We start from the raw sequence: 15,111 nt of genomic DNA on the forward strand, positions 1-15,111 counted from the left end.
TCATTCCCCATTCACTCACAAGTTCTCACAAGTCACCCCATCCCAAGTTCTGATAACAATTATTTATCACTACTCTAAAAGCATGACTTTTTATATTCACATAAAAATAAAACCATGTGGATTGATCTTGTTCTGCCTGATTTATTGCACTTCCCATGATTACCCCCCAGGTTTTTGTCATTTTTACAGTGATGCCATAATAAAATCTCACAACAGTGTTAAAATACAGAATGGCTAATGCAAGCGTTACAGTATATGAATAGGAAGCATGAATTTGTGGAAACTCTCTCTAATGGGGGTTGGATGGTCACTGGATTTCAAAGAAATAGAATGGTGAGAAGCAGGTCAGAGAAGACATGCCTGACAGAGAAGGAGATGGAGCATGCCCCAAAGAGAAGATTCCAGATGATAGCACAGCAGCAGCCAAACAGACTGTTCTTCTTCAGATAGGAATGAAGCAGATTTGGTATGCAGGTGGCACAGAAACAAGTCCATTGAAAACTGGGGTGGTATCAAGATCCTTTGGGTCAACCAGAGATTTCAGATGAAAGTTCTGTAAAATGGTGGTCAGGAATAAGAACAATTCCATGCGGGCCAGAGCTTCTCCTGCACAAATTCGTTTTCCTGAAATAACCAAGAGAGAGGGTAAATATTCCTTGAACAGTGTGCATTTATGACTAACACAAAAAAAATGCAGAGTCGCTATTTGATGAATAATTGGAAGGATGGATGGTTGGATGGATGGTTGGATAAATGGACAGATGTTGGACGGATGAATGGATGGATGGATAGACCAAGAGTAAATATGGAGCTGGTATTCTATCTCAATGATAGAGTGCTTGCCTAGCATGTGTGAGGCACTGGGTTTGATCCCAAGCACAAAAATAAATAAATGGATACAATGAAAGTATTGTGTCCATCCATAATTTAAAAATGTTTTTGAAAAGAGTAAATAAAAAATATGGCTGATTAAACAGAAGGATGGACACACCTGTTATCTACCTAATAATTTAACAGCACTTATCATTCAATCAATATTTATTGAGTAGCAGCTCTATGCCAAGAACTTCATTAATGATGTCCACATTAAAACTGTTCTTTTGACATTTCATGATTCCATCAATCTTTTCACAGAAACACACACTGATTACTTGTGTTCCCTGTTCCCAGTCTGATGTGCCATGATATTTCCTCCCATTCATCAGATCCATTCAGTCTCATCAGCCTAAACCATACAATGCAGTTCCAAGCTTTATCTCATGCTGTTCCTTTGACGAGAATGCACTTAGTGCTTCTCTCAGATTCTAGATCAAATGTCATTTCTCTGTTACCCCCTTTGTGATTCTTCTAGGCTGTAGATTCTCATCCTCTTTGACTTTAATCAACAATGAAGCTCAGATTATTTGAATCCTTATTCTCTATTTTTCTAGACTGCTAAAACATAGTTCCATTAAGGCAGAGTTCAGTTCTTGTCAAATTAGTATCCACAATGCAAGACCTAAAAGCAAGCCTGAAGAGCCAAAGAACAAATTTAGGCAATGATATGCCAGAGACTCAGTAAATACTTCAGTGTAAAGGGACCTTGTCCCAAGGAGGGAACTAGATATAGGTAGATCAAGGCACTCAGTTGTCCTTAAAGGAATCTGCATGACTCCCAAGCTTTGCTAATCCTCATTGATCAGTCAGAAGGCTCTGGTATCCTTGATCAGAAACAGACATCCTGCTCCTATGGTTCATTGTGTCTCTTAAAATGCCCTGCCTCTCTTCAGTCCTTTCTCTTTGCCTTTTGCCAGGCGGTGCTAATGTCCTTTCTTCTATCTGAATGTCACTCAATCCATTTTATGCCTTACCATGTGGTATGAGAGAACAGGCAGGAGGCATTTTCTCCCTCTGCCACCATGAACAGCCAATCCTTTCTTCCCTCTCTTACAGGACTAGACATAATGGATTATAACAATCTATGCATCTGCTTGGCTAACTTGGGTGTGACACCCTTTTGGTGGCCCATTCTGTGCTGTGAATACTTACCATACCCAGAGCTCAGCAGGGGAATGAGAGGCAGCATGTGGAAGATACTCACCAAAGTGGTGGAGTTAGATAAATTTTGCAGACATTTGAGGACAGTGGAGATTAATTAATCTTCTAAGAAGCATTCTGGGAGTGCAGTGTTGTATTCTGAGGCATGACTCACTCTACTCTCTCTGTAGCTTTCTTACTTTACCAGAACTAAGCCAACTTCCCCAATGCCCCAGTAATCAGACCCAGTAACCATGTTGTGGCCTGATTTTGGACAGTTTATGGGCTCCTGACATGTGGAAGAACATTCCTACCAGCCCCCAAATAATCATTGTCAAGTTTAAGTGATCCCATGAAGCTGGTTTTTTTTTTCTTCTCCTAAAGTACCAATTGAAATAAATTACTATTACCTGTCGAGAAAGGCATGAAGTAGTCACTCTTCTTGAATTTGCCACTCTTATCCAGGAAATGGTCAGGGTCAAACTTCTCTGGGTTGGGGAATTCTTTGCTGTCATGCAGCACAGATGTCAGTGATGTAATTATGGTTGTGCCCTGCAATGAACAGACCCAGATAAACCAAGTTGTAAAGAAGTCATGGAGCTAGAGGAAATGTTGGAATTTACTGACTACAGATGTTATGATAAGAAACCCTTGTCCAAAGAAGACCACTGATGTTTCCAGGTAGGCAACCAAGCAATAAAATCCATGAGTTTAAGGCCAGTGCTTTATTTAGAAGAGACAAAGGGGAATACTCTTTCACACAAGTGACACTTCTTTTACCCTCTTCCCTACGTATGTAACTGTGTTCCTGATTCTGCATTATGGAGCTTCATGACCTAGGCTGGTCCAGCACTGAGTCCATCAAGGTATTACATGGATGAGTTTTGTACTCTCTCATCTTATTTTGGCTGAAGATTGAAACCATACTGAGAATATAGGAACTTCAAGAGAACAGAAGGGCAATGTGGGCAAAATAGTCTTACCTTGGGAATCAAGTAGTTTCTGAATTTAATGTCACAGGTCACTGCATGGGGAAGATTGGTTGGAACGAGGTCAATGTATCTCTGGATCTCGTGCAGGACAGCCTCTGTATAAGGCATACTGCTCTTATCTTGCATGCAGGGGCTGCGGTGTCTGCCAATGACTCACTCGGTCAATCTCTTCCTGGACTTTAGCTGATAAGGTACAAATAAGGACCAATGGAAAAGAGAATAGCAGTATATTTCTTGAAATAATTCAAGGTTATATGAAGCATTGTGTGTGTAGACAAAAGATACTAGAGACATGACTTATATGCTACAAGTTCTGCTGAACATATGAAAAGATCAGCATGATATTATTTATATCTATCTATATCTATTTATCAATATCTACCAACAAATATTGATAGACATATAAATACATACATAGATATACCATGAGTCATATACATTTATGACTGTCCTATAAGCTTGTTATTAAAATGTATCTACAAACTTATATGTCTAACATACTAGCATACATGATATCAAATATAAATAGAAATGATAAAATGTTTCAAATTTAGAAGTTGTCACATAATTAATTAAAGAATTATCATTGTAGAAAGAAAAGTAGGAATGAACAGGAATTTTATATTGAAATAATATGACTTTAGAAAATTAACTTTTAATAAATCTATGCATGTCTGTGTGTCTGTGTGTTAGTGTACCAATGTGTGCATGTGTTTTTTAGTGTGACCCTTTCCAATCTCTCATTCCTTAAATGTAAAATTTTTGAATCATACTAATAGTTTCTTCTGAAATGTTTACATTTCTAAATAATGATCTATTTTGGTTTCTTGATTTATTTTAGAAAATTTCTAATGACTCTTTTAAGGAAGATTAAGATCCATCTTTACTCATGTAAACTACACACTACAAATAAATATGCACACCCACATCCCTCACATACTTCCCCTATCTACTGCTTTTTATTTTGATCACAAGTTTTGATTATATCAATATGCTTTGTTTACGCCATTATGACCACATAACTACTGTTCACTGGTAAGTGTATGTTTCCTTCATTCCATATGTTTAACTTATATTTGAACAACTTATACCAATTTCTAACTCTCTAGTTTCTTATCTTATATTGTATCCAAATGCTTAGGTTGATGTCTCAAACTCCTTGCAATAATTTTCTAAATGCTTAAACTTTAGATTCTATCATTTTTCATTTGTTCCATTACAACTGCTTTATCTACTTACGACCATTATTTTCTTTCCTAGGCCTGGTGCCCAGGACCCTCCCTTAAATTCTCATCCTTATACATAAGGTCTTCTGATTCCTGGAACCTCTGACTGCCTCTGACTTGATTTCAAATATTTGGATGCATCATATGCTCTAGTATCTTTCTGTGAAAGTGAAAAGGGGGAATAAATTTTGTAGAAAGCATGGATCTAAAACCATGTTTCATTTTATTGATTTTTTGTTTGTTTTATTGTTGTTGTTGTTTGGAGTTTGTTTTTTGTTTGCTTTTGGTGTGGTTTTTATTGTTTTATTTTGTTTTGTTTTGTTTGTCCTGAGATTGACCCAGAAACAGTCGACCTCTGAGCCACATCCACAGCCCTTTTGTTTTATTTTGAGACAGGCTGGCGCAGGCTAGCCTTGAATTTGCCTGAACTTCCTGCTTTAATCTCAGAATAGCTGGCATTATAGGTTTATGCCACCAACCTGACTCTTACATTTTCTATCACCCACACAATAACAGTTGCTCTATAGAATTCTGATGCCCTTCTGCTTCGTAATTCTTTATAAAAGACCTGGTTTATTTCTGAAAGTTTATGTGATTTTTAACTTTGCTTTGATGTTTTAAAATTGATCACAGCACCTCTCAATTTGTCTAGAGAGTAAACTTCTCTTCCTATGAGATGAAAACACTTAACTGCTCAAAGAGGTTGTAGAGGGCACCTGAGCATAGAGGGACCCCTATTTTTGCCTCAGTTTCCCCCAACTTGTTTGACATTTGGTGCTTCTAAATGCTGACCATTTAGAATATTTTTAGGGACACACTTTGGCTTTCTCACACTAATATTTCTTCTGACATATAAGCTCAGATAAGCCACAGCTTGATCCTCTCTGCTGAGTTATGTCCCTTCCTTCAGCTCTCTGTGTTTCTGAAATTTGTTGAAAGTTTGTTGGCTGTTTCCTGTACTCATATTCTCCGAGTTCAAAAGAAATAATTCTCATTTGGGATTACTTTATGATAGTTTTGAAGGGGTTCTGAAACAGGAAAAGGTGGTGTTTGCTTCTAATCAGAGTTGCATTACTGAAACTCTTTAAAGGGACATTTCTAAATAGAGTTGTTCATAAAAGATAAAATCAATGGAAACATACTTCTGGAATAACAATATTCCTTTAGGCAATTCTTCTATGTAGCAATACCTTCCTTTTGACTATAACCTTTTAGAAAACTTCTCAGACGCTAGTAATATCCCTGCCACCTCATTACATTTCTAAAGCTTTTATTTACACTCCAATTAAGAGTTTTTATTTTTCCTATCTAGCATTAGAGCATGAAATTTTCAGAATAAGGAGAGATTTCCACAGAAATCTTGCAAGAAAACACCAAATAATCCAAGTATCTTCTCCTTAGGAAGTGCAACGTGCAGTCTTAGGCCAACTCATGCTAGCTGTTGCATGCTACAAGTCACTTCCCAGTAGAATCCAGACATGACCAGAGCTCTACTGCTTTGCTCCTGCCCATTCTGTCCTTCACTTCTCTCAGTCACTGTTCCCTACTGTGCAAAGTTTCCTTATTTTTATTCCTTAATTTATTGTGGACAAATTATAACTGGCAACACAGAAATTTCAATAAAGTTTATCCTCAAGAGAAATAAGATGGAGGACACCAGCAGTGTCTTGCCAAGTTTCTGTTGTGAAATTCACCCCGCTCACCATTTGAAGTCATACCTGTGACCTCAGGGTGCTTCAACAGGAGCAGGAGACCATATCTCAGAGTAGTGCTTGTTGTCTCTGTCCCAGCTCCAAAAAGATCAGTCACAATGTTTATTAAGGCTTCTGTGGTAAACTCAGTCTGCTGATTGCCCTTTTCCTAGGAATAAATCAATGTACTTATTTCACAATTAATTTAGTATTTAATTATAATAATTTCAAAAGAAATCAGATGGTTATAAAGTTAAGCTAACATAGAAATAAAAGAATATAGTATCATAAATAGTTATTGTGTGGTATGGTAAACTACAGATTAATTGATCAAATCTTCATTTCCTACTTTCTTAGCCCTTGTCACCTAAATTTTGTGTTCACCATCCTTTTTGTACCTAGAAAGGACAAGGAATATATTACTTATCAATAAAATACAAGGGAAAGTCTGTTGGTTCCACTTCTCTTTCCTTCTGTCTACTCAAAATATAGACACACAGTGTAGGTAAGACAGAAATTGTTTTAAGGTTGCAAAATTTAATCATGAAGATAAAAGCTAGTATATTAAGTACAATTTTTTTAGTTCATTTTCTGTTGCTATAACACCACAACCAGATTCGTAAAGAATAGTTGTCCCAGGAACTCTCAACACTGTTACATTGGAGAACTTTCAACATAAATTTTTGAGGGGACACACCGCATGCAACCCATAACATATGGTAAAGGAAAATGGAAGGCACCTGAGTCTTTGATATTTCTGGGTTATTGTACTAAACCTAGTCTAGCCCACCACAAGTTTTCCTTGTATGTAAGATGACTAAATCCATTATTTTAAGGTCTGGTCATTGGGTTTTTCTCTTATTTGAAGAAAAATATGTTTTAACTGATAAAAAAAATGGGTAAAATAGGACCATATCATGGAAGATAAAAAAAACTTAAATCAAGAATATGCAGTTTTCTTCTTCCAATAAAGAATTTACTTGGACATAAGATTTCCTATGTATTTCTATACTCATTAGGAACTGGACAGCACTGTCTAAAATAGAGTAAACAAAAAGTGAATGAATTGTAAAGACAGAACGTATTCCAGATGAGAGACAACAAATAACTTAGGAAAAAATTACAAGAATAAATTCACCATGAAATTCACCCTGCTTAAGACACAAATGGAAAAAGACACCGCAAACATGAAGATAGAGGGTTTAGGACTTAACTGTTCATTTAAATGACAGAGTAGGGATAATGCAGCTTCTGAGGATAAGGGGCTGACTCAAAAGAGCTTTCATACATTGGTAATTAAGAAGGTACTTGATAAAAAAAAACAACTAATGTTGTGTTAGGACTGAGGGAATTATTTGATACAGACTTGACATCAACAAAGGTTAATTTTAAATATTGACTAGAGAAGATTTGAAAATATAAAATAAACCTAACACATGAATTACATATAAATTAGGTAATTTTATAACTAATCCATAACAAGAATTTATTTTATGGGGCTTGCATAATCTCCAGGTGGACTATAGGCTCGCCAATAAAAAGTAATCAATATTTAGACACAGCTATCTCAATAGACATATTTCCTGGACAAAGCAACATTGACTTTACCTAGTTTTTGTTAGGTTGGTGGTGGCGACTTGGTGGCGACTTAGGACAAAGCAGCCCGCAGGGGAAAGGAACATCAATCAAGCACCAGCAGAAACCCCTGTCAATCAATGAGATCTCCTGACTAACACCTGTCAATCAGCAGGACGCCCTGGCCAATCCTGGAGTTCAGCCAACTCCCCTGACCAACTCCAATGGGATAAAGGGCCCTAAAAACACCATTTCCTGTCCCAAGCCCTTCCCTTCCTGTTGTAAGCCCCATAAAAGTCCAGTCGGGTCAAGATTCCTCGTGGTTTCTCCTCAGGCCCTTCCCCTGTCCACTTGGTGGGTCTGATCAAGTTCCACCTGGGAGTGATATCTCAATAAATCTGCCTCCTTTGGTCGCTGCCTGCCTTGCCTGATCTGACAGTTTTCTAAGATTGTCCAATCAGCATTTCAAAGAGACCCAAATGGGAGCATATTCCATGATATAGAGGAAAACATTTAGTAAACTTAAGATGGAAGTACTAAAAATAAGGAAAGTGAAAGACCAGAGGAACCCACAATATTGTAGCAGCTCCCAAGCATGAATTAAAACATTAGTTCCACAGAGATAAACTGAGGTAAAAAACTGTAAAATTTTTTCACAGAGGTAGCAGAGAGGTGAATATCAAAAACATCAGGTTCTTCAGCAGAAAGGGAATTAATAAAAGCAACAGAAATGAGCAGCATCCAGTGTGTGGTGACTCAGGGAGGGAGAGGAAGCTCTCCTTCCATGAAACAAATGAATCTTTCCTATCAAGTTTAAGAAAGATAGACATCATTGTCCAACAAGTCACATTGTGAGCAGAAAATGAGCTCAGATCACATCATATTAGGTCCTGACTTCCTTAACCAGACCTCTAAAGTGCAAGAAATAATATCAAGAATTAATAAATGGGATGGATTTAAACTAAAAAACTTCTTCTCAGCAAAGGAAACAATCAAGAACGTGAAGAGAGTGCACATAGATTGGGAGAACATCTTTACTTCATGCACCTTAGACAGAGCACTAATCTCAAGGATACACAAAGATCTCAAAAAACTTAACACCAAAATAATAATAATAATAATAATAATAACCCAATCAATAAATGGGATAAGGAACTGAATAGACATTTCTCAAAAGAAGATACACAATTGATCAACAAATATAGGAAAAAATGTTCAACTTCTCTCATAATTAGAGAAATGCAAATCAAAACTATTCTAAGATTTCATCTCACTCCAGTCAGAACAGCAATTATCAAACATACAAGCAATAATAAGTGTTGGCGAGGATGTGAAGAAAAAGGTACACTCATACATTGCTGCTGGCTTTGCAAATTGGTGTAACCACTATGGAAAGCAGTATAAAGATTCCTTAGAAAACTTGGAATGGAACCATCATTTGACCCAGCTATCCCACTCTTCGCTCTATACATAAAGGACTTAAAGTCAGAATACTATAGTGACACGGCCACATCATGGCAGCTCAATTCACAATAGCTAAACTGTGGAACTAACCTAGATGCCCTTCAACAGATGAATGAATAAAGAAACGTTGGTATATTTACACAATGAAATTTTACTCAGCATTAAAAGAGAATGAAAGTATGTCATTTGCAGATAAATGGATGGAGTTGGAGAATATTATGCTAAGCAAAGTAAACCAATCTCAAAAAAATCAAAGGCCAAATGCTCTCTCTGATAAGTGGATGCTGATCCATAATGGAGGGGGAGCATGGGGAAAATGGAGGAACTGTGATTGGGCAAAGTGGGGAAGGGGAGGGAAGAGGAGGGGGCATGGGAGCAGGAAAGATGGTGAAATTAGATGAACATTGTTACCTTAGGTACATGTATGATGACTGCACATGTGATGTGACTCTACATCATGTACAACCAGAAAAATGAAAAATTGTGCTCCATTTGTGTACAATGAACCAAAATGCATTCTGCTGTCATGTATAACTAACTATAACAAGTTTAAAAAGAAGACATTAAGACCAATGATACAGTACAAAAGACACAGAGACATCTACATAGATGCAGTCATCTGGTACTTGACAAAACTGCCAATAACATATGTTGGAGAAAATATATTATTTTTAACAAATGATGCTGATAAAACTGGATATCCATATATAGAAGTCTGAAACTTGATTGCTATCACTCACCCTCCACAAAAGTAAACTCAAAGTGGATCAATGATGTAGGAATTAGATCAGAAAATCTAGAATGGCTAGAAGAAAACCTAAGTCAGGAATCTAACAAACTGGCACAGGCTTCAACTTCCTGAATACCTAAAGCTCAACCAAGAATCAATAAATGGGATGGCAGCAAATTAAAAAGCTTCTTCACAACAAAGAGAACAGGAGCATGAAAAACCCACAGAATTGGAGAAAACCTTTTCCAGGTACTCTTCTGAGAGGGAATTAATATCCAGAATATAAAAACTTAGAAGATACAATCTTAACACCAAACAAATGAATAACCCGATAAGTAAATGGGCAAATAAACTAAACAGACATTTATCAAAAGAAGAAATGTAAATGGCCAACAAATATATTAAAACATGTCCAGTATCCCCTGTGATCAAGCACACCAAAATTAAACTGAAATATCATCACACTCCAGTTAGTATGTCACCCATCAAAAATACAAATAACAATAATTGCTTTGGAGGATATCCTGGGAAAAGTACACTCATACATTCTTGGTAGGTAAAAATTGGTACGACCACTTTGGAAAGCAATGTGGAGATCTGCAAAAACCAGGAATGCAACCATCTATGACACAGCACTTCCACTCTTTGGTATTTACTCAAAAGAACTAAAATAAAGTATACTGTAGTGATATATGCATACCCAGGTTTATAACAATGAATTTACAATTACCAAGTTACGGAAACATCCTAGATGTCCCTCAATGGAGAAAGCAAATATGATGAATATACACAATAAAGTTTCAATCTATCATAAGAAGAATGAGATTTTGTCACTTGCTGGTCAGTGGATGAAACTGAAGAACATCATGCTAAAAGTAGCCAGAATCAGAAAGTCAAAAGTTGAGTGTTTTTGTAGAGAAAAGAGAGAGAAGAAATAGGAGGGAAAACCATATAACGGAGGAAGGTGATCAGAGGGAGAAAAGAGGGGAGGGCACATGGGAATTACTGGAGCTCAAAATCTACCAAATTATGCCTATATATACATATATGCATATATTTGTACATGTATGTGCAGGACACAATGTAGTGTGTAATACATGGACATAGCATTATACATACACACACACACAAAAAAAAAAAATCAGCAAGCTGAACTAGAATGGGAGAAATTCCAAGCATCCACCAATGGAAAGAGTTGAAGTAGAGAAACCATAAACCATGAAGCTTAGAAAAGCTGTTGGAACTTCTTAAAAGGTTTCAAACTAGAAATCCCTGCAATTTACCTATGTCTTTCTTATTGCACTATTTTATTTTAACTCAGTTGTTTAGTGCCCATCCTGTGAATCAGTCTGGACATAGAATGGACACTAAAACAGAATGGGAAAAACAATCTTCCTCTTAGAAGATGTTGGAATTTCCATCTGGGAGGAAATGGTTTCTATTTCAAAAATCCAAGCATGGAAAACTTTTTTTCAATAAGGCCGATATTGAATCAACCACTTGATACTGTTTCCAGTGTCTGCTAAAATTTTGTGTTTTTTTCAGAATTATCTCTAATTTTATGTATTTTCTCAATTAATTGGATCACCTCTTAATTTTTTTTCTCCTTGATGTCCATTCCCATCCCATGTCCTTCATTTTTTATATTCACCTCATTTTAGTTGTGTCTCCATTCTCTCTACCATCCTCTTTTTTTCTTTTTCATTGTTATTCTACTTTCTTCATAATCTTTCTATTTTATCCCTTTTCCAATGAAATGTAATATACTACTATTAACACTTATTCTTCTCAGATATTATAAACCAATCCTCTTTGATCAATAGAGACATAGTGGTCACTAATAATAACTTCTGTAAATATTATGTTAATATAAGTTTGCTTTTCAATTACTTTTGTATGATTGGTACTCTATCTTTTCAAAGGGGTTCCCCTATTTGAATTAAAGTTTTTAAATTCTAATAGGATGTGCTGAAACTAAGGTATATCCCTAGTCAAGGTTTTATTACTAAGAGAGAAATACTTACAAAGGACCCCACATATAAAACAGAAATCCATCTCAACAGATACACAAAACAGGTCCTCAGATAACATGAGCAAACAGTCCAACCAAACATCTACAAAAATATTTAACTTACCAATAACTGCATCCATAGATTTAGATGCAGGTAGAATGTCAAAGAATTAAAACTTTAATGGTTAAAATGATAAATGAACTAAAAAGAAGATCTAAGGAATGAAAAGGGAGAAAAAATATAAGAAGTGAAAGTAATTTTCAAGAAAGAGAGATTCTGAAAAAAAGAATATACAAAAATTATGAAAATGAAAGATTAAGTAAATCAAATGAATATTCAGTTAAAAGTCTCACCAATAAATTAAATCACATAGAAGACAGAATTCCAGGGCTTTAGGACAAGGTATGTGTACATTAAAACTCAGTGAGCAATAAAGAAAAGAAAAGAAGAAACCATAATCAAAATATAAAGAAATCTGAGACAATTTTAAGAGATCAGACTTAAGAATCATTGGGATTAAAGAGGGAATTGATATAAAAGCTAAAGGCATAGATAACCTTTTCAGTGAAATATTTCAGAGATATTTCCACACATTTGGAGTGAAAAGGACTCCCAATAGGAGACATTCAGAACTCCAAATAATCAGGATCTTTAAAAAAACTATCCAGGACACATCATACTTAAATACCTAACATACAGAAAAAAAATAATTCTAGAGACCTCAAGACCTCAAGAGATAACACTATGTCTCATTTACTGGTAATCCAGCCAGAATTACATCTGATTTCTTAGTTGAGACTCTAAAAGATAGGAGGAATTGGAATGATGTATTCAGAGCCTTGAAAGAAAATAATTGCCTATCAAGATTACCATATCAAGTAAAACTATTCTTCATAATTGATGGGAAATAAAGACCTTTCCAGATGAGCAGAAACTAAAAGAATCCATGACTACTATGTCATCAACTACAAAGAATAAAGAAAAAAAATTCTATATACAGAAGTTAAAAACCAACTTCAGAACCAGCAAATAGATAAATCTCATTAAAAGACTAGATCACCAAATGAGAAACAGGAACAAATTAAATATTAGAAACAAATAAAAATTAAAGTAATTAATAAATACTTATTTATAATAATTGTTATAGTTTAAATATGAGATGTCCTCGCAAAGATCACATGTGAGAAAGTGCAATAATTCTCAGAAGTAAAATAACTATATTATGAGAGATATAGACTAGACTATAAATTAATCCATTGATATGGTTCACATGGGTAGTAACTGTATGCAAGCAGGCTATGGCTGGATGAAGTAGGTTACTAGGGAATGTGCCATTGGGTTTATATTTTGTTTTGGTGAGTGGAACTCTCTCTCTGCTTCCCAATTGTCATCTTTTGAACTCTTTTACTCCAACTTGCCCTTCTGCCATGTTTTGCCTCACCTCAGATCCAGAGGTATGCAGTCATCCAACCATAGACTGAACCTCTGAAACCATGAGCCAAAATAAATGTTTTCTCCTCTATGTTCTTGTCAGGTCTGTGGTCACAACAAAGAAAAAGTTGACTAAAAGAGAAATTGGTATTGAAAGTGGGGCCATTGATGTGACTAACCATTCCATGTGGTTCAGAAGTCTTTGGAATTGGTTTGATGGAGGAAAATTTTTGAAGTTTAGATGTGCAAGATGAAAAAGCTTTAGAATGTTGTAAATGGAGCTTAATGGGTGATTCTGGTGGGAACTTGGAAGACTATAATGCTGATAGGACTGTGGACAGTTAATACAGGGCTCATCAGGTTTTGAAGGATGGAACTTTTGGAAATTAAACTGGAGGATGTTCATGTTATTTTTAAGCAAAGAAATTTTCTACATTTTGTCCATGTCCTGAGATTTTCTGTGAGGCCGAATTTAACAGTGCTAAACTAATTAATCTGGCAGAAGAAATTTCAAGACAATTCAGCATTCATGCTGTGTCAAGGATATTGCTAGTGACCTTTAGTGAAGGTCACTGTGACAATCAGAAGCAGAAAGCAGAAAGATATGAAAATTTGAATTTTTACCAGAAAAATCCAAGTAAAACTGGGGCTACGGAATTTGTGGTTGTTAGACAGATTACAGCCACTAAATAGATGCTAAGTCCTTTAAAAAAGGACAATAAGAAAGTTGGCTTGAGGGCTTCTCAGTAATTGGCAAGACTACACTCTTCTCGGGCTTAAGGGTGTAAAAGTAAAAATTCCTTTGAGAAAGAACCATGGGAACACCCTACTTGCACAAGGGTCTTGGAAGATATTTCAATGTACAGGATAGTACAGACACAGAGATGGCTGCAACCATAGTCCATAGAGGCTTGGTTGCTGCTCCAGATGGTGGCAAATCTTGGTGTCCACCATCTAGTGCTGGTACTGTATTAATGCCAGATGGTACAATTAGGGGGTCATGGAGGCCTCCACCAAGATTTTAAAGGAAGGTCTTGTAGGCCAGGCAAAGTGGAGCAGAATCAGATTTTGTGCAGACAGCCCCTGAAAATGCAATGCATGAAAATGTGAGCAGAAAGCTGAAGTTATAGTGGAAAGCCCAGGGCTTAAGAAACGCTAATAACATGAAACATCTGCCAAGGAACACCATAGGAGTTAAGCAGAAACAAACCAAGAGAGAAGCCATATGGACTATAATCAGCAAAACCAGAGGGGTGAAGCTGCAAAAGCCCTTTAGAGATAACAGCATGATGCCACATGCCCTAGAAGTTAGACATGAAGCTATAGGACTTATTTGCCCAGATGGATTTTGTTTTCTTTTCATCCCGTTCCTTCTTTCTGGGCCTCTGTTTCTGCGCCTCTATTTCTGCCTTGTGCAATGGAAATATTTATTCTGTTCCAATACATATTGTATATATATAACTTCCTTTTTATTTTTTAGGGGCTCACTCCACATGTTGGCCCTTGAGTCTCAGAAGAGATGTTGGACTTTGACTTTTAGACAATACTGAAGTTAAGTTGTAAAATTGTGGAATTCTTGGAATTAAAGTCTACATATTTTGTACTGTCAAAGGGCATGAGATTTGGGGGGACAGTACTGGAATGTTTTGATTTACAGCTGAGGGACTCCCCAAAAGGTCATGTATGTGACAATGCAAGAATTTTCAGAGATGAAATGATTCAATTATGAGAGGAATAACATAATCAGTTCATTAATCACTGATGTGGATTGACTGAGCAATAACTAGGCAGCAAGGTATGGCTGGAGGAAATAGGTTATTGGGGGCATGCTTTTGGGATTTATATTTTGTCCTTGGTGAGCAGAGCACTCTCTGCTTCCTGCTTGACATGTCCTGATCTAGTTTCTGCCAGTATGCACTTCTGCCATGATATTCTGCCTTATCTTGGGCCCAGAGCTTTGGATTCAACCACATA

The 15,111-nt window shown here is 36.3% G+C and overlaps 1 protein-coding gene across 1 annotated transcript in view; it reads right to left on the reverse strand.

Moving 5' to 3' along the window:
- Positions 1–442: 442 nt before the first annotated feature.
- The window catches only part of LOC113177714 (cytochrome P450 2C18-like), a 45,553-nt gene continuing 30,884 nt past the window's right edge, over positions 443–15,111 (reverse strand). The window contains 5 exon segments of the mRNA XM_077798771.1: positions 443–624; positions 2,427–2,568; positions 3,000–3,161; positions 3,163–3,191; positions 5,953–6,094. Coding sequence (XP_077654897.1) covers positions 443–624; positions 2,427–2,568; positions 3,000–3,161; positions 3,163–3,191; positions 5,953–6,094 — 657 coding nt within the window.

This window comes from Urocitellus parryii, chromosome 5 (genome assembly GCF_045843805.1).
Source record: "Urocitellus parryii isolate mUroPar1 chromosome 5, mUroPar1.hap1, whole genome shotgun sequence".
NCBI lineage: Eukaryota > Metazoa > Chordata > Mammalia > Rodentia > Sciuridae > Urocitellus > Urocitellus parryii.